At 52.4% G+C, this 24,474-nt stretch overlaps 2 protein-coding genes across 2 annotated transcripts in view; both read left to right on the plus strand.

Moving 5' to 3' along the window:
- The first annotated feature begins 1,091 nt into the window (after nt 1-1,091).
- FBL (fibrillarin) lies at nt 1,092-5,952 on the plus strand. Its single transcript, XM_074980899.1, has 9 exons — nt 1,092-1,140; nt 2,208-2,282; nt 2,716-2,892; nt 3,217-3,311; nt 3,724-3,894; nt 4,082-4,214; nt 4,582-4,694; nt 5,391-5,536; nt 5,723-5,952. The coding sequence occupies exons 1-9, from the start codon at nt 1,131-1,133 to the stop codon at nt 5,745-5,747; spliced, it is 945 nt and encodes a 314-aa protein (XP_074837000.1). The 5' UTR covers nt 1,092-1,130; the 3' UTR covers nt 5,748-5,952.
- Nucleotides 5,953-6,758: 806 nt separating this feature from the next.
- Nucleotides 6,759-24,474, plus strand: part of LOC142003573 (dual specificity tyrosine-phosphorylation-regulated kinase 1B-like) — a 30,444-nt gene continuing 12,728 nt past the window's right edge. Inside the window, exon 1 of the mRNA XM_074980634.1 lies at nt 6,759-6,969. Within this exon, the coding sequence (XP_074836735.1) occupies nt 6,759-6,969 (211 nt within the window). The remainder of the gene's footprint in view (nt 6,970-24,474) is intronic.

Raw genomic sequence — 24,474 nt, forward strand, 5'->3', positions numbered from 1 at the left:
TCTAAAAATGCGTTGCATTAAAAGTTTGGAACTTTGTGTTTTGCAGAAATTGATAAAAATTTAACTGGCTATGTCAGAATTTTTTCATGGAAAATACAGGGTTTTTTTTTTTGAAAAAGCTATATCTGGCACTACATTTGAACATTTGTGTTTCACAGGAAATTTTTATTTCATTTTTTCAACAGTAAATTTCAGAATTCTTGTTTTGTTGGAGAATTTGACTTTTCTGTGGTCCAAAATTCCAGGGTTTATGGACAAAAAAAACAAAAAAGCAGTCATGGAGCACTTTAAACACTAACAAAATAATGTATTAGGTGATCAGCTTTCATGGGACAGACCCACTTCCTCTCATCTGAAGAAGTGAGTCTGTCTCAGGAAAGCTCATCACATAATAAACTATTGTGTTAATTTTTAAAGTGCTCCATGAACGCTTTTTAGTTTTGATAAGACTACAGACTAACATGGCTATCTCTGTCAGCGTTCATGGATGAATTAGACATACATTAGAGCTATTGTGTTGGGTCCAGAGGTCCATCTACCTTTCTCTGACAAAGGCACAGGGCAGTGCACAGAACAGGATAATTCTGCAGTCATGCAACTTCCCCTCCCCATTTCCGGGAGTCAGAAGGGTAGGGTACCCCAGAGCATGGGGGCGGTCACAGCCCAGGGCACCTTGACTAATAGGCAATAAGTTTCTCCGGGCCTCCTTTCGGGTCCCTAATGTGCTGCGATCACAGTGGCAAGGAGTTCCGCAGGTTAGCAGGCTGTTCTGCAGGGTGCCACGGCAGGCAGTTCGGACGGTTCCACCCAGGAGCGCAGGTGCTGCGCCCGGCACCCGGCATCCTGTCCCCCGTCTTCTATTTGGTTTCATCCGCCCGATAAGGAGGGGGCGGGAGGGGCGGTCTTTCACACCGAGCTCTAGGGTGGGGGCCAGGCATGGGCCGGGGAGTACTACACGCATGCGCCCTCTACCGGCGCCGGGAGACTACATTTCCCGTGGTGCCCCCGAAGGGCAGGGAATTGGCGTGCGCATGCGCAACATCACCTCTTCCCTGCGCGCCGCCGCGCTTGCGTAGTAGGTACTGGCCGAGTGTGCGCAGTGTAGCGGCTGGCGGCGCTGGGCGAGTAGCATGAGGCCGGGTGAGCGCGGGCCGCCCACGTGTGTCCCGGACGGGCGCTGGTCAGCGGGGGAGGGGTTCTGGGGCCGTGGTCGCTGGGGGGGCGCTTGGGGAGGGCGGTCAGAGAAGGCGATGGGGGTGTGTTCTGGAGGGGGGCATGCGGGCGCCCTTTCCCGGGGGTACGCTCAGGGGAGGACAGTCAGTGAGGATGGGGGTGTGCCTGTGTCCTGGGGGGTGGGTGGCGGTCAGTGGGAGGCTGGTCTGGAGGGGCCTTGGGGGAGGGTGGTCAGGGAGGAGGACTGGAGGGGCCAGACCTGGGCTCCCCCGACCTGCATCGCTGCTAGCCAAGGGGCCTGGGGGGAGAGTGGTCAGGAAGGAGGGCTGTGGTGGGTGCCTGTGTTCCTGGGGGGGCTTATGGGAAAGCAGTCAGTGAGGAAGGTGGGGGGGGGGGTTCTGTGTCCCGGGGAGAGGTTGGTCAGTGGCAGCGTGGCCTTGACCCCAGGGTGGTCTCCATGTCCCTGCAGAGAGAGTATGTCAGAGGGGCCTGCAGGGCTGGCATGGGGTGGTGATCCATGGGGGTTATGCTAGTGGGGTTGGTCTCTGGCATCCAGATACAGGGGTAGTGGGGTTGTCTCCATGTGCTGGGGGACAGGGTGCCATGCCCTATCAGAGGGGTGCAGTTGGGGGGCATTAGTGGTGAAGAGTTGCATGGCCTGACGCTTGGGAGGAGCAAATGTCAGGAGGGGTGTATGTTGAGAGGTTGCTGTCTCTGGCAGATTGGGGTTGGGAAGATGGAGGTTGTTTGAGGGGGTACCATGGCGATTGTGTTTCTGAGAAGGCAGACTGGTGGGATGAAATGATGTTGAGGGTAGGGGGAATGCGGAATGTCAGGTGGGTAGGGTTGGGATAACCGGGGTGTTGGGACAGGGGCCCGTGTCCCTGGGAAGGGATGGAGGATCAGGAAGAGTATTGGGGGGGGGGAGGGTGCCTGGTGGGGGAGCAGTGGTGCGGAGTGGTGTTTTAGTGCAGGATGATCTCTGTATCTTTCCGTGGTGGGTTACAATCTCTAGCTCTGTCTCCTGGTTGCAGGTTTCAGCCCCCGTGGGGGGCGTGGTGGGTTTGGGGACCGCGGAAGAGGCCGAGGGGGCTTCCGGGGAGGCCGAGGTAAGTGCTCCGTGTGCATCTCTGTGTTGAAGGGAGCTTGGTGATGCAGGCTGAGCACCTGTGCCTTGATTTCTGGCTGTTTCCCACCCCCTCTCCCTGGTTATGCCACACCAACTGTTGCAGCTCTGTCTGCAGAGCCTCCCTTTCCAATGCATGCTGGGAGAAGTGTCTGTTTTCCCACAATGCCTCAGTCCAGGTTGGCACGCACAGTGGTCATTGGCTCAGGCTCTCTTGCTGCATGGACAGCACGTCCTACCACATGCCCATCAGGAGGCCTTGGTCAAACTCCTGCCTGGGTCATTTCCACCCATGTGATCTCAAGGACAACTCTGTCCACTTCCCAGCCTGTCCTGAAGTGAACAGTTGCTGTGCCACCCCCCACTTTCCATACAGGGTGATGTGTGTGTTACTTCGTCTCCTCTCTGCCTTGTAGGCGGCGGGTTTAAATCTTCAGGCGGAGGTGATGGAGGTTTCCGAGGAAGAGGAGGTGGTGGCGGTTTCCGTGGAAGAGGTGGCCCAGGTCGGGGTGGCCGTGGAGGAGGAGGCCGGGGCGGCCGAGGAGGGTTTAAAGGAGGCAAGAAGGTGACGGTGGAACCCCACAGGCACGAAGGTAACCAGCCAGGCAGTGGGTGTGGCGCAGCATGAGACATAACAGTGTTGCATCCCAGGGCCAGTGGGCTCATGTGGCCAAGATGGTCTGTTCGGCCTTGGGGTTCACTGCCAGGTGCAGTCCTTCTTGACTGGGGCTCTATCCAGTGTTCGAGACACTGTGTTTGGGAAGTTACATGGCTTATCTGTGGTTTGGCAGTTTTACTGAGCTCCCCTCATGATTCACGAGGGCATTCGACTCCTCCCCGTGACCGGGCGTGTTCCCCCTGCCCTGTCCAGCTTGCCTGTCCCTGCTCTGATGACTTCCCATTTTCCCCCATCCCAGGCGTCTTCATCTGCAGGGGGAAGGAGGATGCGCTAGTGACGAAGAATCTGGTGCCCGGCGAGTCTGTGTATGGGGAGAAGAGGATCTCTGTGGAGGTAGGAAGCCTTATGATGGTTTGAGCACGAGATAAATTCATGGAGGTCAGGTACACCTGTGGCTGTTATAGGCAGGGCCGTGTTGGAATGGTGTGTCTAGCCTCTGTTTGTCAGAGGCTGGAAATGGATGGCAGGAGAGGGATCACTTTGATTCCCTGTTCTGTTCACTCCCTCTAGGACATTTGGCTTTGGCTACTGTTGGAATAAAGGATACTGGGCCAGATGCACTTTTGGTTTGATCCAGTATGGCCATTCTTATGAGGGTGCCGGCCTGCTCAGGTGTGTCTGGACTGGTGCTGTCACAGCAGAGAGGCCATGGGGCGGGGTGTGTGTGTATACCACAATTAAGCATACTCACAGCCCCTCTTGGGTGCTGAGCCAATCAGTTTTGACCCCAGTGCTCTCTCTGCAGGATGGCGAGGTGAAGGTGGAGTACCGCGCCTGGAACCCCTTCCGCTCCAAGCTGGCAGCAGCCATCCTGGGTGGCATCGATCAGATCCACATCAAGCCAGGAGCCAAGGTTCTGTACCTGGGAGCTGCCTCAGGGACCACGGTCTCGCATGTCTCCGACATCGTGGGGCCGGTAAGGGGCCTTTCCCTCCAGAATTACTGCTGGGTCTGGAGCTGGGGGGGTGGCGGTGGTGAAGAATCTAGAGGGCCTGACTCTGCTGAAAGAGGATGGTGTCTGACTGCCTTGCAGTGGAGATAAGGGGTGGGGAGTGCACTACCCATGGGGGAGATGGCTGATCCCAGCTCTCTGTCGCACCCAGGAAGGCCTGGTCTATGCAGTGGAGTTCTCCCATCGCTCGGGCCGTGACCTCATCAACGTGGCGAAGAAACGCACCAACATCATCCCTGTCATTGAGGATGCACGGCACCCACACAAGTACCGCATGCTGATTGGTGAGGGCGCTGGGCTTCCCCGGCAGCAGGGTCTAGTAACTCCTGTCCCCTGCTGTTAGAAATGACCCTTAGCATGATGCAGTGTGTGGGGAGGTAGCTACAGAGCGAGGTGTCTCCTGCCAGGCGTAGGGACCTGTAATTGCCACAGAACAGCAGTGGGTAGTTACCAAGTGTGATTCTCTGCCATGCACAGGGCCCAGGCTGATGGTCCCAGTTTGCACCAGGGACACAGAGTTCTCTCTCCCCAGCTGCAGTCTGGGAGTCTTCTGAGCAGCTGGATGCCCCTTGAGGGGTTGGGCCTGGACCTGCACCTGGCCAAGCAAATGGTGTGGAGGCTGGCATCTAATCCATGTTCTTCTCCCGGCAGGGATGGTGGACGTAATCTTTGCTGATGTGGCCCAGCCTGACCAGTCCCGCATTGTGGCCCTGAATGCTCACAACTTCCTGAAGAACGGAGGGCACTTTGTCATCTCCATCAAGGTAACGGAAGCTGGGCCCGGCTGCTGCCCCTCGCTGTGACCTAGGGCTGGGACCTGTGGGCTGTCTGGTCTTTGCACTCAGCACAGACCTTCTTGGGCACTTGCTCTTAGTTTTTGCAGTAGCTCCCAAGAGCCAGCCAAGAATGAAGGACCAGGTGCAATGCTCCATCTAAAATTTTACCATCCATTTGTGGAATAAATTTTGTTACATGTGCTGATACATGTATGGATGTGCACCACCAATAGAAACACATACTGCTCACTGTGGGCACTTTGCTAATCAGCCAGGCGGCATTTGAATCTCCTAGGTGGCTGCACAAGTTCTTAGCTTATGGGAAACACCTGGTGTGCAAGGTGCTGCACATAAGAAGGGTAGCTCCCCTGCACCAAAGTCCTTGTGCAGTGGGATTTTTTTTTTGTGGGATGGCTCTGGGCCCTCTGGCCTATGTTGGATTCCTTGGGCTGCAGGCACCATACATTGCAGTTGTCTCTTGTGAGGGATGCCTCCTGGGGTGGAGCCAGTTACTGCGAGCCCTTGACTGTAGGCCACCTTGTGTCCCTGGAGGAGGAGGCTCAGCTGTGGGGGCAGGTTTTGGGCTGTCAGAGAGGTGACGTTTGGCACTGGGAGGGGATAGCCAGTGACAGGACTGCTTGCATCACAGGGGAAAGCTGCTTAGGTGCTCACTGCTTCTTTCAGGCCAACTGCATCGACTCCACAGCAGCTCCCGAGGCCGTTTTTGCCTCCGAGGTGAAAAAGATGCAGCAGGAGAACATGAAACCCCAGGAGCAGCTGACGCTGGAGCCCTATGAGCGAGACCATGCTGTGGTGGTGGGGATTTACAGGTAGGCTGTGACAACAATGTGAGGTTGGGGGTGCAAGAAGGGGAGAATGGCAAGGTTTGCCCAGCAGAAGAGTTGGGGTATGTCCGTGTACTCTCCACTGGGAATGTGCATGTAGGCATGGGGGGGTGGATTGGCCCTGTGGCTCTGCTTGGGGGCGTGGGTCTCACCCTTGTATTTCTTTTCCAGACCTCCCCCCAAACAGAAGAAGTAGCGTTTCAGTGGAGCTCCTTATCACCAGACTCTCAGCCTGGATCCCATGAACTGCTGGAGCCTCCTGTGTTGGCCCTGGGCATGCTTCTTGGCTGTGGGTTTGTCTCGCTGCCCACCTTCCCTCTCCCCTACAGGACTCATTTGTATTTTGCTTCGTGGATTTTTTTTTTCCAGATGTATTTTTATTAAAATATGGGAAAATGATAGTGGCAGGCTTGTGAGTGTGGTGGGCAGGCAGTTCACATGCACAGGTAGTCACCCTGGCTGTTTGCCCTGTTCCCCACTTGGTGTGGGGATGCTCTGCCTGCAAAAAATGGCAGGGCTGGGCGTGGGGTTTGGAACTCGTCTTGGGGGAAGCCAGTGGTCTGTCCCTGGATTTGCCCATCGAGGGGCAAGTGTTGGGGGCTGGAGCAGGGATTCCCAAGGGGGATTTGCCCTGGGGGGAGGGGGAATGGTGGGGCACTGGCAGAGCCACTGGTGCGGGGGGCATGGTTAATCGGAGACATGCCCCTGTGCCCAGGCCTTCTGGTGGTGAGTGCACCAGGGGCGGGGCCTTGGCCAATGGGGGCGTGGTCTGGTGTAAGGGGCGGGGCTAGTGCCTCAGAATTCTGACTTCACCCCGGGAACGGGGGAAGCCCTTCAGAGAAAGGGTGGAGCTACTGATTGGCTGGATAGGGGCACGCGCAATGAGCGCCTTCCCCCCCCCCCCCCCTCCCCGGCTTCTTGTGGCGTGTGCCGTGTGTGGGCGGGAGGAAGGGGATACAGCGCCTGCGCATCGGCTAGAGGTGGGGCTCTGGCATTACAGTGCTGAGGAGGCAACACAGTCGGCGATAATTTATGACGAGGTCAAACGGCGCCTCAGTCGTACGCTTTGATTGTGCTGGTCACGCGCTCTTTCCGCCAGGCGCATGCGCAGCTCCGTTCTGGTCAGGCTCGTCACGTGCGCCGCCGGCCGCGCGCCTGCGCACGCCACCGTGGTGGGCCCGAGTCACGTGGGCGGCCGGCGCGGCGCATGCGCGGTGCCCTGGCGGCGGCGGCGGTTTGTTGTGGTCGCCATTTTTTGTTGCATTACTGGGAAATCCCGGGGCGCGCGCAGGAGCCGCCGGACCGGACCGGGACCCGCCGCCGGGGGGCGCCGCCCGCAGCGGCCCGGGACCGGGACCTGCCTCCGCCCGCGCCGGGCCGGGCCCGCCAGAGACCCTCCGCCAGGGCCGCTGCCGCAGGTGAGAGCTGCCGCCACTCTCGGCCCGGGACCGGCCCCTCCCTGGGCCCCGACCGGCCCCGGCCCCTCCCCCGAGCCTGGGGTCCGCCCCGGCCCCTCTGCCTCGCCCTGTCCCAGACCGGCCCCTCCCCTTGCCCCGGCCCCTCCCCCGAGCCTGGGGCCCGCCCTGGCCCGGCACCGACCCACTTCCTCTCCTCGTTCCCGCGATCTGGACCGGAGCCTCTCCCGCCTCCGGGATCGGAACCCCCCGTCCGAGATCTGACCTGGCCCCTCGTCCTCCGCGACCTGCTTCCTTCCTCCTGCCCAGCCCCGTGTTTCCCTGGCGAGGATCCTCATTTTCCGTCTTTGCAGGGACCTGCCCCCCCGTCCATCCCTCTGCCCCCGAGGGCCCGCGCCACAGGCGAGACCGTCCCAGGAACCCCAATAGGAAACGCCCCCTTCATCTTTTCCTAGTTGGATTTCTCCTGGGATTTTTCCCCGTCTGGATGCTCCTATCTTGAATTCCCTTCTGTCAGGGCAGCTGCTAGAGGTGAGATGGGCCTGGCTGTAGCCACTGCGCCTGCTCCTGCAGGTGCCCTGTCTGGAGACCCATTGCTTAGAACACCATATTTCTGTGTCCTTCTTTTGCCTGTATCCTGATCGTCTGTCCTCAAAGGCCCCTGTCTATTCCAAAAAATATTCCTTTCCCTGGCTCTTGCAGAAACCCAGCTGTCTGCCAAGGCCACTGCCGTGGGTGGGCTCCCATCTATCCCAACTCCTACCCTGTCCTGTCTGGCATCACTGTCACAGGCGAGATCAGGCGGGTCCCTGTTCCTTGCTTGAATTCTCATTTGTCTGGAACCACTCTGCTGTGCCTAACCTTAATTCCCTCTAGGAACTGACTTCCCCCCTTTGGATGCTGCACTTAGAAGCCCTGTCTGCCCCAATAATACCCTGCTGTACATGGTTCAAATCTTTCCTCCTGGCAGCTGATGCCCCAGATCCAACCTGTCTTAGGAACTAGCCTGTTTCTCCTCTACCCCTCTCCTGCTCCTGGCTATATCTACCCCAGGAACTGTTGCATGGGAACTGACTCACCTCTGCTTTGCCTGCCCTGGAACTCACCATAACAAAAGTGAGGCCTTTCCTCTTGTTCTGGAGCCCCTGTCCCACAGTATTTGTACTCAGCCCTGGAGCCCATCACCCAGAAAGCAGTCCTCTGCTGCTTACTGCACCTGCCTCGAAAGTAACTCTGCCTTCTTCATAGCCCCTGTGTACTGTAGCTGTTCCTGAATCCTGGCCGGTTTCAGTGTCACAGATGTGACCATCTAGGCCTCCTCTCTCCCTGCCCTCCCAGCCTCTGGGAGCATCCTGTCCCTCACCCAGGAACTCCAGCCTCATCTCTTACAAAGCATTGTCCTCTCCAAATGTCACATGAAAAATCGCCCACAGGAACCCCAGCCCCCACACCTGGGAGCGATCTTGCCCACATTTGAGGACCACCTGGAATCTACCCACTGCATTTTTTCACCTTTTCAGCATTTTCCTGTGTGTGCTCCCTGTTATCCTTGGTCCCACTTGGGTGTTCCTTATGTCTGGATCCTGGGAACCCTGTTACATTTGTCACCCACCAAAAGCAAGTGGAAGCTTCTTTGTATTCTGATGCCACCAGAAACTCTCCTGATGCTACCTGCAGACCCTTATTTTCCCCCGCCCCTCCTTAGATACCTTCATCATGTTCTCCTCTACTGCTTGTGTGGCACTCAATCTTCTGTGACACTTCCTAGACATCTCCACATTGCTTAGGACCCTGTCCCAATCTGTGTTCCTCCCCTGCCCCCCCCCCCACTCCCCTAACTGTGTAGCCCATTTTTCTACTCGAAGGAGCCTAGACCACTTCCCACTTCTGGGAACCTGGATTCCCTCCCACCTCACTTCCCTCTGTAATCCTGACAACCTCTCCTGCCCTAGCCCTACACCATCTCAGGTATCACTCACTGATCATACCTGCCCCACTTTGATTCCTTCCCAAGCTTTGGGAGGTGATAGGTGAGCTTGGTCTGGGTGGCATTTTTGATGCTGGGGTGTATGTGTGTCTGGAGTGAAGCTTGCACTCTACTGGGGTATTTGCATCTGTGGGTTGTTTTCTCCACTTGTATTGTGGGGTGTCTGTATTGGAGTAATGCAAATGAGGGATTGCGGGGATAGGTGTTTGAATAGGGATTGTGGCATGGATCCAGGGTGAGGGGTCTGGGTAGGCCGGTGCAAGTCGGGAATGGAGGGGATCCAGTTTGGACAGAACCTGTGTGGCGATTGTGTGTGCGTGTGTGCAGATCAGTGGGCAGGTCTGGCCAGGCTCTGTGTGCTGTGGTGGTGTAGGTCCAGTTGCACTTTGGGTGAGAGGGAGAGGTCCGTGTTTGGGGATGTCTGGGTGAAATAGGTGCAAACAAAAACTGAGGTTTTTAAATCTGACAGTCCCTTGCTGTCTTGGTTAACAAGGCCAAATCTACACTATAAACAGACATTGCCATAACTACAGTGCTCAAGGATGTGAAAAGGTCCATGCCCCTGAGTGAGGCAAATATCCTTATCTAACCCCTGCTGTAGCTACTGTCTCTCTCATGGAAGTGGATTAACTGTGCCAATGGGAGAGCCTCTTTCAGGGGTCTGCTGCAGCATTTTAAGTGCGGGACTGTCCTTGGTTTCCCTCATTGAGGGCAAGTCTATGCTACGACCTTATGTCGATGTACAGCAACGGCAGTAATGGAATCAGTTTTACATGTCCTTGCTACGCTTCTTGTAGCTTGTGTCCTCATGAGGGGCATTTACACTGATGTAGTAGACATTGTGGGACAGCTTCTGAAAGGCAGCAACAGTTGATGTAAGCAATGCCACATCTACACTGATGCTGCATCAGCCTAACTACATTGGCCTACTAAGTGCTATACCTCTTGTGGAGGTGGAGTTGGACAAGTTACATTGGGGGGAGCTACATTTTAGTATAGGCACTCGGTGTAAGCTGTTTTCTGTTGGGACAACTCCAGCATAGACCATGCCTGAGGGTCTATAGAGCCACACATCAGCCAGTTCTCTAATTGGCCATAGAGTCTCCCAGTAGAAATAAGCAGTGAAGACCTCATTTCCCAGAGGCGCAAAGAAATAGGATTCTTGGGATGATGTGCAGCAAGAAGACGCGACCATTGGAGCTTTTGCAGGGTGTATGTACACACACACACACACACACACACGAGTGTGCAGTCATTCAGAGGTTGGAGAGTGTTGTTGTTCCTAGGGAAGGGGGGAGAGCAAAAGACTGTTTGGTTTACATGTGAGCCTGGCTGGACACCTCAGAAGTTCTGGACCTGCTAGCGAGCCTACGTCTCATAGCTGGGCCTTGGCTCAGGCCATCTCCCTTCCTGGACCTTGCTGGGTTTGTCATTGTTCTGGTGGGCTGATCAGGTCTCAGCTACTCCAGAACTTGTGGCCTTGATGTCATCTTGAGTGTTCATTTCCCTCCCTTGACCACAGACCAGTCCCTGCGAGTTTCTCTCTTTCCTCTGTCCCAGTCTCTGTGCCTGCCCCCTGCCATTTCTGCTCTTCCTTTCACCCAGTGGATCTTTCCTACCCAGTTCCCCCAGTGGGATGGTTTCTATCTCCTGTCTGCCTCCTCTTCCTTATTTCCCCAGCAATAATGGGAAGGGACTCCTGGAACCACCGTGGCTGACAGTGCACTTTAAGGGTTAATCGGCAGGGGATCTTTCTGTCTCAGTGTGGGAGGTGGCAGTCTGGGGCTCGCCTGGCTTGATGGCTGGAGAGTTGCTAGAATTTTCAGCTTTGAGAGGACAGCCATCCCAGTGCTTAGAGCAATAGCTGAGGACTGGGGAGACTCAGGCTCAGTTCCCTGCTCCGACACATATGTCCTGTATACCATTGGGCAAGTCACTTAGCTGCTGAATGCCTCAGTTTCCCCATCTACATCAGGTGGATAGTGGCCTCATGGGGCATTAAAAAGATTGAGGAGCTCAGGTCTTGTTGTGGTATGAGCCACCTAGGTACATAAGATAAAAAACAATCTCTTCAAAGTTCTGTAGGGCGTGTGGACAGTCCACACTGCAGGATTTGGTTATGCCCTGAGCCATGGTGCTATTTTACTCAGAGTTCCCTGAGAGTGCCAGTCCCATTAGGATGTGATGGTGGGTATCTGAGCCCATCCTAGGCAGGCACACACTGGGGGGTGGGGTGGCGGGGGCACACAAATCACCTTAACTCTGCCCATCTGGGTTGCCTGGGGAATGTACTATCTGCCCAGTCAAAGAGGAGGAAGTGCTTCTTCATAAAACAAGCCTAGGTGGTGTGTGGTTCGCAGGAACTGATTGGAAGCTGTTTGGGTAGGGACTGTCCATTGGCTCTGTGTCTGTTTGGCACCGAGCACAAGGAAGACCTGCTTGTGGCTGGGGCACTTGAGTCCTTGCATAATGCATCTAACAAACCAATAATATACAGCTCTTGGCCCAGTGGTATCCTGATCTGTTGGTAGGGCTCCTAGGTGGATTACAGTATTGTTTAATAAATAATGTGCAGCACCTTGCACAATAAGGTCCTGGTCCATGACTAGGGGCTCCAAGGCACTCTTGTAAGATAGTTAATATACATCACCTAGCACAAGGGGGAGCCTCTTCCATTCTGGGGGTTCCTAGGCACCACTGTCATACACCTAATAATGTACAGCGCCTAGCACAACAGGAGCCTTTTTGATACCGGGGGTTCCTAGGCATACATGCTACTGTAATACCTCCAATAATATACAGCACCTAGCATGAGGCGGCCTGGTCTGTGACCTGGCCTTCTGCATCGGCTATCACAATAATAAGCGCAGTGCTAAACCATGCCAGGTTTTTGCCCCCTGACCCCCAGAGAGGCAGATTTATGTCCCAAACCATTGCTTTTCCTATCCCTTATGCTTTAAAAACCCCACATAATGTAATTGTGATACTTTATTTTGTTATCTCCATTTCTAATCCTTTTTCAGTCTCTGGTTCTCTCCTGTGGCGGTGAGTTCTGCAGGTGAACAGCATTGTGTGTACAAAACCAACTTTCCCTGTAATCAGGCCGCTGTGTTTTTTGCCTCCCCAACAACAATGCGAGGAATCTCCCCCCACCCAGCTGGGTCCCAGATTAACCTGCTCATTAAACACACACTTGTAAACCATTGTAACATATGCCCTCATCCTCTGGCTGGCTTCTCCAATGCGACATGGTGCGTGCCGCACGAGGGCTCACAGGCTGCTTAATGGGTCACAACATGGCTTTAAAGCAGCTGCCTTTTAACCAGATGAGCTGTCTGGGGTGTGAGGAAGGGGACGAGGGCGCACTTGCACTTTACGTTGCTCTGAGGGGCGTCTCTAACTTTCTCTTCGACATTTGTGCTTCTGGACACACGTGTCTTTGTAGTTTTATACTGCAGCTCCATCACTGTGGTACTGGAGCATTTTCTGCCCAAAGAATATTCACAGCATGTCTGCTTCTGGTGGCCCCAGCCCTCCAAGCAGATGGTGTGGAGGAGCCAGCTATGGTGACTCCAGGTGTTGTTCCCTCAGAAGTTTTGTTTGATTTATGAGGCAGGGGAAAACTTTTTGGTGCTGCTGTGTTTCAGATGGGGGTAGAGCTAAGGTGGCTTGTCTGTCCTGTCAGTGTGTGTAAGACTGCCACCTTGGGGAATTGAACTGGGGACCTTCGGAACTAGAAGGGTGAGCAGCTGCAGTGGCGCTAAAGCCATAGCTCCTCCGCTCTGTAGCGGATTTGGCTCCTCTGTGGATTGAGCGTACAGGGGGAGCTGTAGCACTTTCCAGTGGGCATATAGAATTTCTAGTTTGTAAGTTAGATGCCCAGATGCTGAGACTTCAGAGCCATGGTTGTGGGAGAGTGGCCTGACTCTGCCAGAAACTCCTGCTTCATGGTCCTTTTTCCTGGTAAGAGCCCAGGGTGTAGAACTGGGAGAGCACGGTGACATGGCCTGTTAAGTGAGTCAATGGCTGAGTTCTGCACTCCCGAGTGCCCTGCAGCACTGGGTGCTCAGACCTGGAGGTGGCTGGTGGCAGATGCCAGAGCAAGGGGCTGTTCTGGTCGTGAGCATCTGGGAGTGGCTGGGGATCCCCACAATGAATCATGGGCGTGTGGGAGCTGGATTGCAACCCCCCACCTGGGTGTGACATGACTGATGGGGGTACTTGAGGGAAGGTGGGCAGTGGCAGCCCTCTGCAAAGTGCTTTGTGGTAGCATGTGAGGGGAGAGGTGAAGCTGTCGTTCTGTGCCCCGCCCCCACTGCTGGTGCCTGTCTGTACCCGGGTGGCGCTGTGCTGCCAGAGGAGTGGGCACTGCATTGATCCCTTCGTGGCTCCGTGCCAAGGGCCTGGGCCCCACTGTCTCCAGGGCAGTCGGCTGAGCAGGGAGTGCTTTATTTATAGCCCTGCATTCCTGGAAGGAGATCTGGCTCTTCCCAGGCGGGTATTTTTGGAGTCTCTTTGCCCCGCTCCTGTTTCACGCTTTGTTTGGGCATAATCGTCCCTGTTGCATCCCAGAGAGCCTAGCAACACAGGCTGCTTCCCCATTGGCTCCCAGGGATTCCAGCTGGCCAATGGGGAGCCTGTTGCCATGGCAGAGGACTGTTGCATGGAGGCGACTCTAAAGCAGGCGTTCCCTAGATCTGCTGTCAGGGCATCCGAGTTACAGCCGCTCAGTCTCAGCGTGGGGCAGGTGTCCCTCAAGCTGGGGCTGCAGGGGCCCAGAGCAGGGATTGGCGGTTTGGGCAGTGGGGTTTGATCATGCTCCCAGGTGCCTGTCCTGCCCTGCTAAAGACCAAGTTTTAATTCACATAGGAACAAAATGCAAATGTGGCACTTTGCTGGGAGAACCAGGCTCTGTGCCTGTACAGGGAGGGTTGGCGTGTCTTGCAAAAGACAGACACAGTAAAAGCATCTTTTTCCCCTCCTGTCCCGGGTCACAGTTCATCAGGGGATTGCAAATTGTGTGTTACATTTCCACTGAATCCCCCCACCTTACATCATTTCTCCCTTGCTGCTGCAAAGGGGGCATTCAAACTCATGACAGCCCCCTGTGTGGGAGGGGCTTTTATATCCTGTGATAATTAGCCCCCCAGTTTTCAGCTACTTCCTAGTCCAGGAAAATGTCACTGATCTGTATTGCTCCAAAGCTTTCGGGAGAAGAGTTTCTTGCCCTTGAGATTGGGAAGTTAAGCCTTCCAGTGGTGAAGCTGACAGTGCAATGCTGTCTTCCTTCATCTACAGGCAGGCAGCCATGCTTGGGTGCCTCTGCCTCTGGTGACGGCTCTGCCAGGCTGCCATAGAACCATAGCATCCAGACGCTGGTCACATTCACCCAGATAGTTGGTCAGCCGCGAAACGGACATGATTTGGATCAGTTTCACTCGGCTGTTGTTGGCAAAGCAGTAGAGGGCAGGCAGCTCTCATTCTGCAGCCAGAGGCTGTGGAAGTGGTGGGGAAGGGAGCCAGTGCATTGAATGTTTCCTACCTAAAGGCTGGTATGAATTCTCAGACTGCAAGTGTGTCTGGTTTATACAGCACCTAGCACAGTAGGGGTCTGGTCCATGACTAAGGCAGTACAGATAATGAATCTGTAAATCATAATTTGAGGACTTTAACTCATCTGGAGGTTATAAGTCTGTTATAGGAGTGGGTGGGCAAGATTCTGTGGCCTGCAATGTGCAGGAGGGGATTGTGATAGTACCTTAAAGTCAGCGAGTCTGTGGGAGACTGTCACAGGCATCAGCAGCCTGGGATTGTTGCTTGGCCTTTTCTCTTCTCCCTGTAGATCATTTTTCTCCATGGCTCTGGGACCCTCCTGCTCCAGCCCAAGCCAGGAAATCTACACAGCAGTGAAACAGGCCTACAGCCTAGGCTCCTTGAGCCTGTGTGAATTGGCATGAGCTGGGCTTTGGGTGGGTTTTTCTTTGCTGTGCAGACGTAGCCTTAACCTCTCTGTTACTCAGTTTCCTCCAGTGTACAAAAGGGATAATTGTGGTGTCCTACTGTACATGTGGTGTGAGATAAACACACTGAAGATCATGAGATGCAGCAGTGATGGGGGACAATATAAGCACATAAGGTTCTTCCCACCTTGTGCCTCAGTTTCCTTCTCTGTGAAAAGGGGATAATGATACTGGTTTGTGATGTGCTTTGAGGTCTGTGGTTATTCGGGCTAGATAGAAAGGGATTAGCCATGGTTGTGACTAACAGGAGTAGCCAGAGCACTTACAATCAGTACTGCGATCCCCATAAATTATCCCAGGAGAAGGGATATAAATCTTATAACTCACACCCCGAAGTGAGGCAGGCATGTCTGGAGTCAGGTTTTCTCGTTCCTGCCAGCTGCGGAGTGTTTCATGCCATGTCCTCCCAAGCATTTGGTGCTGGCCGCGCTCTGGAAACAGGCTACCAGACTTGATGGGCCCCCTGAGTTCTCACCAAATACCAAACTCGAGAGGTCCCTCAGGTCTGATCCAGGCTGATGGCTCTTCTTGTGGTTTGATCTTTAGTCAAACTCTCTTGCGGGGTTTTCGTATTTGTAAAACATGCTTTGAGCGTTCGGGTACATAAAAAGCAAGAAAAATGACTCCACTGGAGGTGCAGCCCCTGCTGCGTGACTGTTACCTAATGAGCCGCACACACTTCTCCACCCTTCAGACAATAGCTTTGAGGTCTGACCTTAGTAGAGGAGTCCCCACTGTGGATGGGCAGTAGAAAACTGCTGCTGTTTCTCAGCCTGTGCTGACTTTAAGCTTTAAAGGTGTTGGACCACAAAGGAGGGTTTGGGCAGGTCTCTCTCCAGGTTTCTTGTTGTTAGGCAGATTTGCCAGTATGAGAGTGGCTGTGGGTAGCTCCTCCATACTGAGGCTATAATTTGCACCCTTGGCTGGATGTTTAGATCTTGCGAAGGTCCGCAAAGCAAACCAAGTTTAAAAGGACTCTTTAAGCTCCTGCTGTTACTTGTCCCTGTAGGTTTCTCCCCTAACGATGGAATTTTCAAAGTAGCCGTGTGTCTGGTTTAGGCATGGTTTTTGTCTCGATTGTATTGTTTGGTGTAGGAGGTGTTATTTGCTGCCAGTATCATTAGATGAGGTTGGCCTCTACCAGGGATGCAGATATGTTGGTATAAATATGCCTTATACAGATTGATTCTCTCTAATCCAGAACTCCCTCATCCAGCAACATCCGTAACCTGCCATGATTTTATTTAGCTGAATGACCACTTATCATGGGTGTGGCCAAGTTTTCTGCAGTCTCATAAAGTTTGTTTCCAGCCCCCAGTTCTGGCTGTCAGTATTCTGAGCTGTTAGCTGTAATTTGCCCCTAAACGTCTTCTAAGAGCCAAGCAAGCAATGGAAGTGTTGGTAATGTTGCTAGAAAATGACCTCCTGTGGTCCAGCAAATTCTCTCATCCGGCACAGGTCAGGTCTCCAGGGTGCTGGATTAGAGAGATTCACCCTGTAATGTCAAATCTGTTTCCTATCTGTTTCTGAATGAATGACCTTGACAAACTGGAGGAGCTAGATGATATTCAGGAAAGACAATGTAACATACTTCACCTAGGAATTAAGAAATCAAATTCACAACTGGAAAAGGGGGAGTAGCTTGGGAGACGCTAATGCTACAAGTATCAGAGTGGTAGCCATGTTAGGCTGTATCTTCGAGACCAGCAGGAAGTCCTGTGGTACCTTTTCGACTAACAGATATTTTGGAGCATAGCTTTTGTGGGCAAAGACTGAAGTGGGACAGGTGCTACAGGGACCTCGGAGTTCCAGTGGATCGCAGATTGTGAATCAACAATGTGATGCAGTTCTGCAAAAGGCTGATCTCATTCTGGGGTATATTGACACAAGTGTAAGAGACATCCAAGGTAACCATCCCACTCTGCTTAGCGCTGGTGAGGCCTCAGCTGGAGTATTGCGCCAATTCTGGGTGCAGGACAGTTACGGACATGGTGGATAGAGTTTAGAAGAGAGCAACAAAAATGATCAGAGGTTTAGAAAACTTGACCTGTGAGGAGAGGTTAAGATAACTGGGCAAGTTTAGTCTTGAGGAGAGTGAATGGGGATCTGGTAAAGGCCCTCAAGCACGGGAAGGGTTGTTATAAAGAGGATGGGGTTCAATTGTTCTTGGTGTCCACTGAACACAGAGGAAACAGTAACGAGCTTAATCTGGGGCAAGGGAGACCTAGGTTAAGTTAGGAAAAACTTTCCAACTCTAAAGGGAGTTAAGCTCTGGAACTGGCTTCCAAGGGAGGTTTTTAAATACAAATCTTTTGAGGTTTTTAAGTCCAAGCTGGGCTGACACCTGTCAGGGGTGGTTTCAATTTCTATGTAGAGCCCTGTATGGATACAAACTTGATATCTGCATCTGCCTCTGCAAAAATGATTGATGGCTGTAAAATGAATATCTGCAAATTAGATACAAAATTTATATCCACAGAAATGAGATCGATATCCGCATGCGTAGCTGCAGATGTGGATCCTGTGGATATTCACGGATTTGCTGCGCTGTATTTATACAGTTCTGCTGCAGTGTGAGGGGTCTGGATTTGATGGCCCTCTCAAGGTCCCTCCCACCCCTACATGTCTATGAGTTTGTGGATAGTAGTTGTGCTGAAAGACCCCTTTGTACACTGCTGTAACTGCAGACATACTAGTACAGCTTGAACCTCTCTGATCCGGAACTCTGTCGTCTGCCAACATCCGTAATCTAGCATGATTTTAGTTAGCTGGACGACCACTTAGCATGGATGTGGTCAGGTTTCCCACAGTCCCAAAAGTTTGTTTCCAGCCCCCAGTTCTGGCTCTCAGTGATCTGGGCTGTTGTTTAGCTGTAATTTACCCCTAAATGTCTTCTAAGAGCCCAGTCAGCAGTGGAAGTGTTGGTAATGTGCTAGACAACACTGACCTCCTCTGGCCTGGCAACTTCTCTCATCCAGCACCAGTCAGGTCCCAATGGTGCTGGACTATAGAGGTTCAACCTGTGTTTTTATTTATGACTTGTATTGCCAGAGTGCCAAGGAGCCAGGACCCTCTTGCACTAGGCATTGGACAAACTGGATGAAAAGGTAGTCCTTCCACCAGGGAGCAGGCAGTCTGAATCCAGGGAGATTGTACTGCTTTAGCTAGATCAGCAGACTTAATTTGGTGCAACTTTTTTATGTGTAGACACGGTATGAAGGTGTTGGAGGTGCTATTCACATTGCCATTCAAAGACTTCACCTAAATGCTGCCAGTTGCTAGGAAGCTAACTCTTGCTTTCCCCAGGCAGCAGAATGACCAGCCTGCAAGGAGAAATGGACCTGTGGTTAGGGCTGCTTCCTACACTTGGGAGAGTCGGGTACTGTCCCTGTTGGGGGCAAGTCACATACCCGTTTTACAGACAGGCTAACAGTGCCCTGCTTCCTGGGCTGTGAGGATGGTGAGGTGTTCAGGTACTGCAGTAGCAGAGGGCAGCTAACACGATAGGGGTTCTGCTTGCCTTCAGTGTTGCATTGATCGTATCTTTAAGTTTTATAAATCCTGGGAACTTCCCTCCAGAGAGGGTGACGGTTATACACTCTTACAATGAAGTTGTCAAGTCAGGCAGCTTTAAGTTTGCACCTTTTGCTTTTAACTCAGCTCTGCTCCCTTCCTGTCAGCTTGAATTATCTAATCCCCACGTTCCAGCATTCCTTTTATGCCACAAGCTTAGCTACATGTGTAGAGTGGTAGACGTCTCTATCTGACAAAGTCTCAATCTCATTTTCCTTAAGCAAGCTCCTGCAGCTGTGCTTTAATACTGAGGTCAGCATGGATTTTTCCAATACACTTACAGACAGCAGCAGCACTTGCCTTTACTGTCTGAGCTTGCCTTGGTTTTGCACACACTGATGAGTGATGCGCTGAATTATTTAGCAGGCTAGAAGTGCTTCTGCCTCGCTTTGCTGGCTTAGGAAAAAGGCACTTTTCACTTTGGTTAGTTTGCGAAGTTGAACTTGGAGACGGGTTAAAGCCAAGGCTGTCTGCATTGGGTGGAGGCCGTTCGAGAATAGGTTTCAGAAAGCAAATCAGATTCATGCGTCACTAAATCATCACAGCGCACGTGAGCTCTTAGAACAGCTGCTTGCTCTGCAGATGCTCCTGGGGAGTTCTGGCCGAGCATTAAGTTGCTATTTCAATTTCTCTTCATCCCAAACCTGCCTTTCAAGCCTGTAGTACCATGCCCACGGGTGGGGCATTGGCAGCTGAACTGCAATAAAGACCACTAGATCTCAAAGCATAGGTTTCTGTGGACAACTGACCCTGTTTGCTCATGGTTGCTAGCAAGCTCATCTACTTCTAGATGTGGCCCATGACCACTAGATGGGGGGGAGAGTGCCACAGGGAATGAGGGAGGTTATGTGGCTTGGTGGATAGAGCCCAAGAGTGGGGAGATTTGGGGTCTGTTCCCCACTCTGCTGCTGGGTGATCAAGAACAAGTAATATCTCTTGGTGCCTCATTTTCCCTATCTGTGGGAATGGTTTATAGACTCTGCAGTCTGTCTTGAAGTCACAACTGAGCACGTGTACAGGGGTGTCCAGCCGCAATGTGAGGTGCTGCACTAGCAAAGCAGAAGGCTGATTGTGTCTCTGGCCCATGTGCCTACGTTCTCTGGAGGTACGCGTGGCCAAGAGATCTCTGTGGATTGGAGCCAGTCCTGGATCGCGTGCGCCATTTTTTATGCTTCCCAGTCTCTCTCTGGTGAATAAAATGCTACAGCAGATCCCTAGATCTAACAGAGCAGTTACCTCTCTTGATCGATCCCTTGCCATAGAATCATAGACACACACAGGTCAGGAAGGGACCATGCAAGGTCATTAAATCCAGCTCCTTAGGCTGTGGCTGGAGCAAGTAACCCTAAATCCGTTACGGGCAACTTACCCTGGTGAGTGGGCCACACTAGTGGCCCTCCTGCATCTCTGTGGGCCACAAGATTGTCACAACTAAGAGGATTTTTGCTAATTACACTTGCATACCTAGGTTTGTGGGTGTGCAGATTGAACTGTAGGTGTGCTTTGATTGGATGCTAGGGGAACCCAGGGCTCTTGCATCAATGTCATGTGCAGTCAGCACACATCCGACTTCCTGAGCCCTGGCTGTGTGCCTATCACTTTAGTAATACCGATAGGAAAAAACCCATGTGGATGGAAACCAGTGGAATCTGGCAGGCCTCTGCATGGGCACCTGCCAGCAAAATGTCTGGTGGGCCACACAGAGAACCCCATGGTCTGCAGGTCTCCCATCACTGTCATCGATCATCCCTGACCAGTTGGTCCAAAAGTTGGAAAGCTTTTCCTGATGTGTAACCTCAGTCTTGCTTCATCGATTTTTCAGAGGGCATTTGACAGTATAGCTCAGAAAGCGACTTGGGTGGTGGTGGAGTCGTATAGAGCTGGTAGTAGATTTATACGGTTGTTGAAGGATATCAGTGACAATGTGGAGGCAGCGGTGAAAACGTGGGGAGTTGGGAAGTTGGTTTAGAACAAGTAGAGGTACGAGACAGGGAGATCCGATATCACCGAGTATCTTCATCACGCATCTAGATAGCGCGATGGACAAGATCAAGGAAGAGGTAGAAGGGATATCTGTGCACGGGAAAAGAATTAACAACTTGAGGATCGTGGATGATATAGTTATCATTGAGGAAGATGAGCAGAAGCTAGCGAGAATGGTGCTAAATGAGGAAGGGAAGCGATGCGATGCGATATGGACTGATTAGGAACATCGATAAAACAAAACCAATGGTATTTTGAGATAAGGAAATAGGAAGGAAGATCAGTGTAGATGGGTTGAACTAGATGATGTAGAGAAGTTCACATCTGGGGAGCAACATAACATATGATTTAGACTAGCTTTTCTCAAAGTGTGGTCTGTGGCCCAGTACTGGTCCTTGGGGGAAAAAAATACTGGTCCTTAGAAAATATACAAATTATTGTTGTGTACTATTCTTGTTATGAATAAATTTTCACTGTTTATTCAATTTTTCTTTTTTCTTTTTCTTTTTTTTTTTTTGCTATGAGTTTATATTTTTGGGCCACCAAAAAAAGGTACTGAAAGAAATCAGGTCCCAACTATATAAAGTTTGGGAAACCCTGATCTAGACTGTAAGAAGGAAATAGTGACTAGAGTAGTGAAAGCAAGAGTGAGTATGAAGGCGATGGATAAGATCTGGAGAAGCAAAGCGATTAGCTTAGGAACGAAGCTGCGCATCTTGAAAACGTGTGTATTCAGCAGCGTGTTGTACGGATGTGAGACATGGGTGATAACCAAAGACTCGAAGAGAAGAATATTGGTGTTCGAGAGGAGTTGTTATAGAAAGATCCTGAGAGTAGGGTGGATGCAGAAGGTCACCAATGAGGAATTCTATAGGAAGATAGAGCTGAAAGAGAACCAACTGCAGGAGGTTGTACGATGCAAGTTACAGCTATTTGGGCATATTTGCAGAATGAACCACAAACAAAAAATCAAGACCCTGGTATTTGGCATAACGGACGGTTTGAGTAGGAGAGGCAGACCCCACAAAGATGATGTAGTTAGACTGGTGCAGAGCTAGTCTACAGAAACTAAGCCATACCACACTGGATAAAGATGGAAGGAAACAGTGAGAGAGGTATCACACAACAACAGGCACTGAGCCCAGGGTGGATGATGATGATAAAGATGTTGCTGAACCTCAATCTTCCTTGCTTCAGATGAAGGCCATTCCTGCTTGTCCTACCTCCAGTGCACATAGAACAATCCTTCCTTGTCCTCTTTAGAACAGCCCTACCCAGCTTTGAAGACTGTTCTTAGGTCCTTGCTCAGGTGTTGGCTTTCAAGGCAAAACATGCCCAGGGTCTCCCATAGGTCAGATTTTCTAACTGGTCATCATTTTTGTTGCTCTTCTCTGGACTCTCTCTAGTTTATCTCAGTTTTTGTAACGTGTGGTACCCAGACCTTCAGGTGAGGCCTCACCAATGCTGTGCAGTGTGTGACAGATGCCTGTGGTGTCTTAGATACAGCAGGTCAGAGCAGGGACCTCAGACGTTAGTGTACCTCAGCCTCTCCTGTTCTCTGCCAGTGTGGCATGCAGAAGTTGAGTCTCTTGAGAGCTGTAATACTTGGCTCTAATTTTGGCTGTTGTCTTCGTGCAACAGCGGAGGTGAGGTAGACAGGTCTGGTTGCCCCCATTGGACCTTGTAATGCCCTGTACAAAGGTGGGTCCGTGCAATTCTTAGAGCTGGTCAGGAATTTTTTGAACAAACATTTTGTTGTCCAAAAATGTGGATTGGGCAAATTGGAGCTCTCAAAGGAGAGGGACGGTTTGAACGAAATTCCCATTCCCAAAAACCCAACATTTTCTTGGGATGGGAAAACCAGTTCCCACCAAGCGCTAATTGTCATTCTCCATTTGTCAGGGAAACTGAGGCGCACGCTGTAGCAGAGCGGGGAATAGAATCCAGATCTCCCAGGCCAGTGCTCTCTCCGCTAGGTGACACTGCCTCCCCACTAGCTGTGGCATTAGCGCCCTCTAGAGGTGATTGACTAATGTGTGTTGGTGCTGCTGTCTGTGAGCTGACAGCTGGGGCTCATGCATTTGGATGGAGGGGTGCTAGGTTCTGTCCTTGTTGCTGTTGCCCTCCCAGCGGTTTGACCTTGTAAGCTGGAGAGTCTAAACAGGTTTGCAGTGGGGCTCTGGTTGATTCCCAGTTACTGCAAACTTATTGTTTTCACCTGTTGTTTTCAGCCCCAGGCACCTGATCCAGCCAGGGTGGAAGTGTTGGCTTTGCAGAGGTATGGCCTCTGCTGAGCAGTGGGTCCTGTGTACTGTTGCTGTGGAGTCGTGCGGGGTGCTGGGTCCCACCCTTCAGCTCCCCGTGGGTTGTGATCTGTGACTGATATTACCATAATGTTGTGGATCTGCAGCCTCAGGCCCGGGCTGTATTGTGTGTTATGCTGTGCATTATTAGGTGTATTATGGTGGTGTCTGAGAGCCCCTTTTGGAGATGGGGTTGCCACTGCAAATGGTACAGCACGTAATTAATTATTGTGTATATTACAGTAGCACCTGGAAGCACCAGGACTCCATTACGCTGTGTGCTGTGCGTTACTCATTGTCTGCATTACCGTGGCACCTAGGCCCCTTTTGTGCTCGGTGCTGTGCGTCGTTAGGTGTCTCTGACCACAGCATCTAGGAGCCCTTTGTGCTAGGTGCTGTACGGAACGAGATGCTTGCTGTCAGGATTGCAGGCAGCCAGCGGTGCGTGTGCTTCCCTGTGCTCTGAGTTCCACCCTCAAGGTACTTAGCACCAGCCAGGATGACACACCTCCTACTTCCCCACAGTGAATCCGGGAGGTTCCAGGTCCACGGGAAGCAGCCTTGCCACCCGCTTGCAGCGCATCGGGACAGCCAGTTGCTAGCCCTGACAGGCTCAGTAGGTTTGTATCCAGCCGTTCCCAGGGAAGGGGGGTGGTGGTACGCTAGTAACACCATCCCAAGCCAGCAGCTCTGCCAGACCCTGGGGCTGCAGCTTTGGCCAGGAGGCGTGTGGAGAGGGGGATGCTCTAGCTGCCACGTAGGGGTGCTGGTGTTCCCCAGACCCCAATGCCATTGCAATGTGCCTACATGCTGTTCCTCCTGCTGGTCCAACCAAAAGTAGCATGGGGCCCACCTGCTGCTGCCTCTCAGGGTAACAAACCTGCTGAGGCTGGGCCCTTGCCTCTCTGCATCTCCTCCCGAGTGCTGCCCGGCTCTGTAGAGTGTGCTGGTGGTTTTATGACATGAGATGTCTTGACTGGCAGCAGCTGCAGATGATGGATTCTGGTGGTGCTAGGACCAAAACTGGTTAGGAGCTGCTGCTTAGACAAAGTCACCTGCGCTTGATTCCTTTGTTTGGATCTCTTGGGACTTTTTCCCACCCCTCTTTTATCTCTGTGGTGCGTCTTTGCTCCATAGGCAGCCTCCCTGCAACTCAGAGAGCATTCATTAAGTAGCTGCATCCTCTGCGTCTCTCAGATTGTTAGCAGCGTTGCTGGATTTTTTTCTGTCATTGTTAGGGTCACGAGTGAACGGTTCAAGTAAGGTGCTCTTCCACTGTAGCTCAGCCAGAAGCTGTAGGCTGAATGTAGGGATCTCTGTGGAAGGTTCTTTGGTCTGTGTTACTTAACAGGATGGATCATTGCGCTCGCTTTGGGCTGCCAAGCCTCTGAGGGGGCCTCAGCTGGCGACAGCAGATTCTTCTTTGGCTCTGGGTGTCTTTGCAAGGGGCTCGCGCTTGGTGGGAAGCAGACTGCCACATGCGGCTGGATTTCCTTCAGAGCGGGGGCGGGCTAGGAGGCAGTGCGTGGGTGGTCGGGGGCTGCCAGGAGCCTGGCTGTGGCCCCACCTGGTGGGTGGGTTCCCAGTGAGTGGCAGCCCAGTCCAGCCCTTGCAAGGCAGGCTGGGTTGCTCAATTGGTCGC

This window comes from Carettochelys insculpta, chromosome 30 (assembly GCF_033958435.1).
Source record: "Carettochelys insculpta isolate YL-2023 chromosome 30, ASM3395843v1, whole genome shotgun sequence".
Taxonomy (NCBI): Eukaryota; Metazoa; Chordata; order Testudines; family Carettochelyidae; genus Carettochelys; species Carettochelys insculpta.

Coding starts and splice junctions, on each gene's coding strand:
- FBL (XM_074980899.1), top strand. Junction 4,695..5,390: donor ACTTTGTCATCTCCATCAAG/GTAACGGAAGCT, acceptor TGCTTCTTTCAG/GCCAACTGCATCGACTCCAC. Junction 5,537..5,722: donor GTGGTGGTGGGGATTTACAG/GTAGGCTGTGAC, acceptor TTTCTTTTCCAG/ACCTCCCCCCAAACAGAAGA.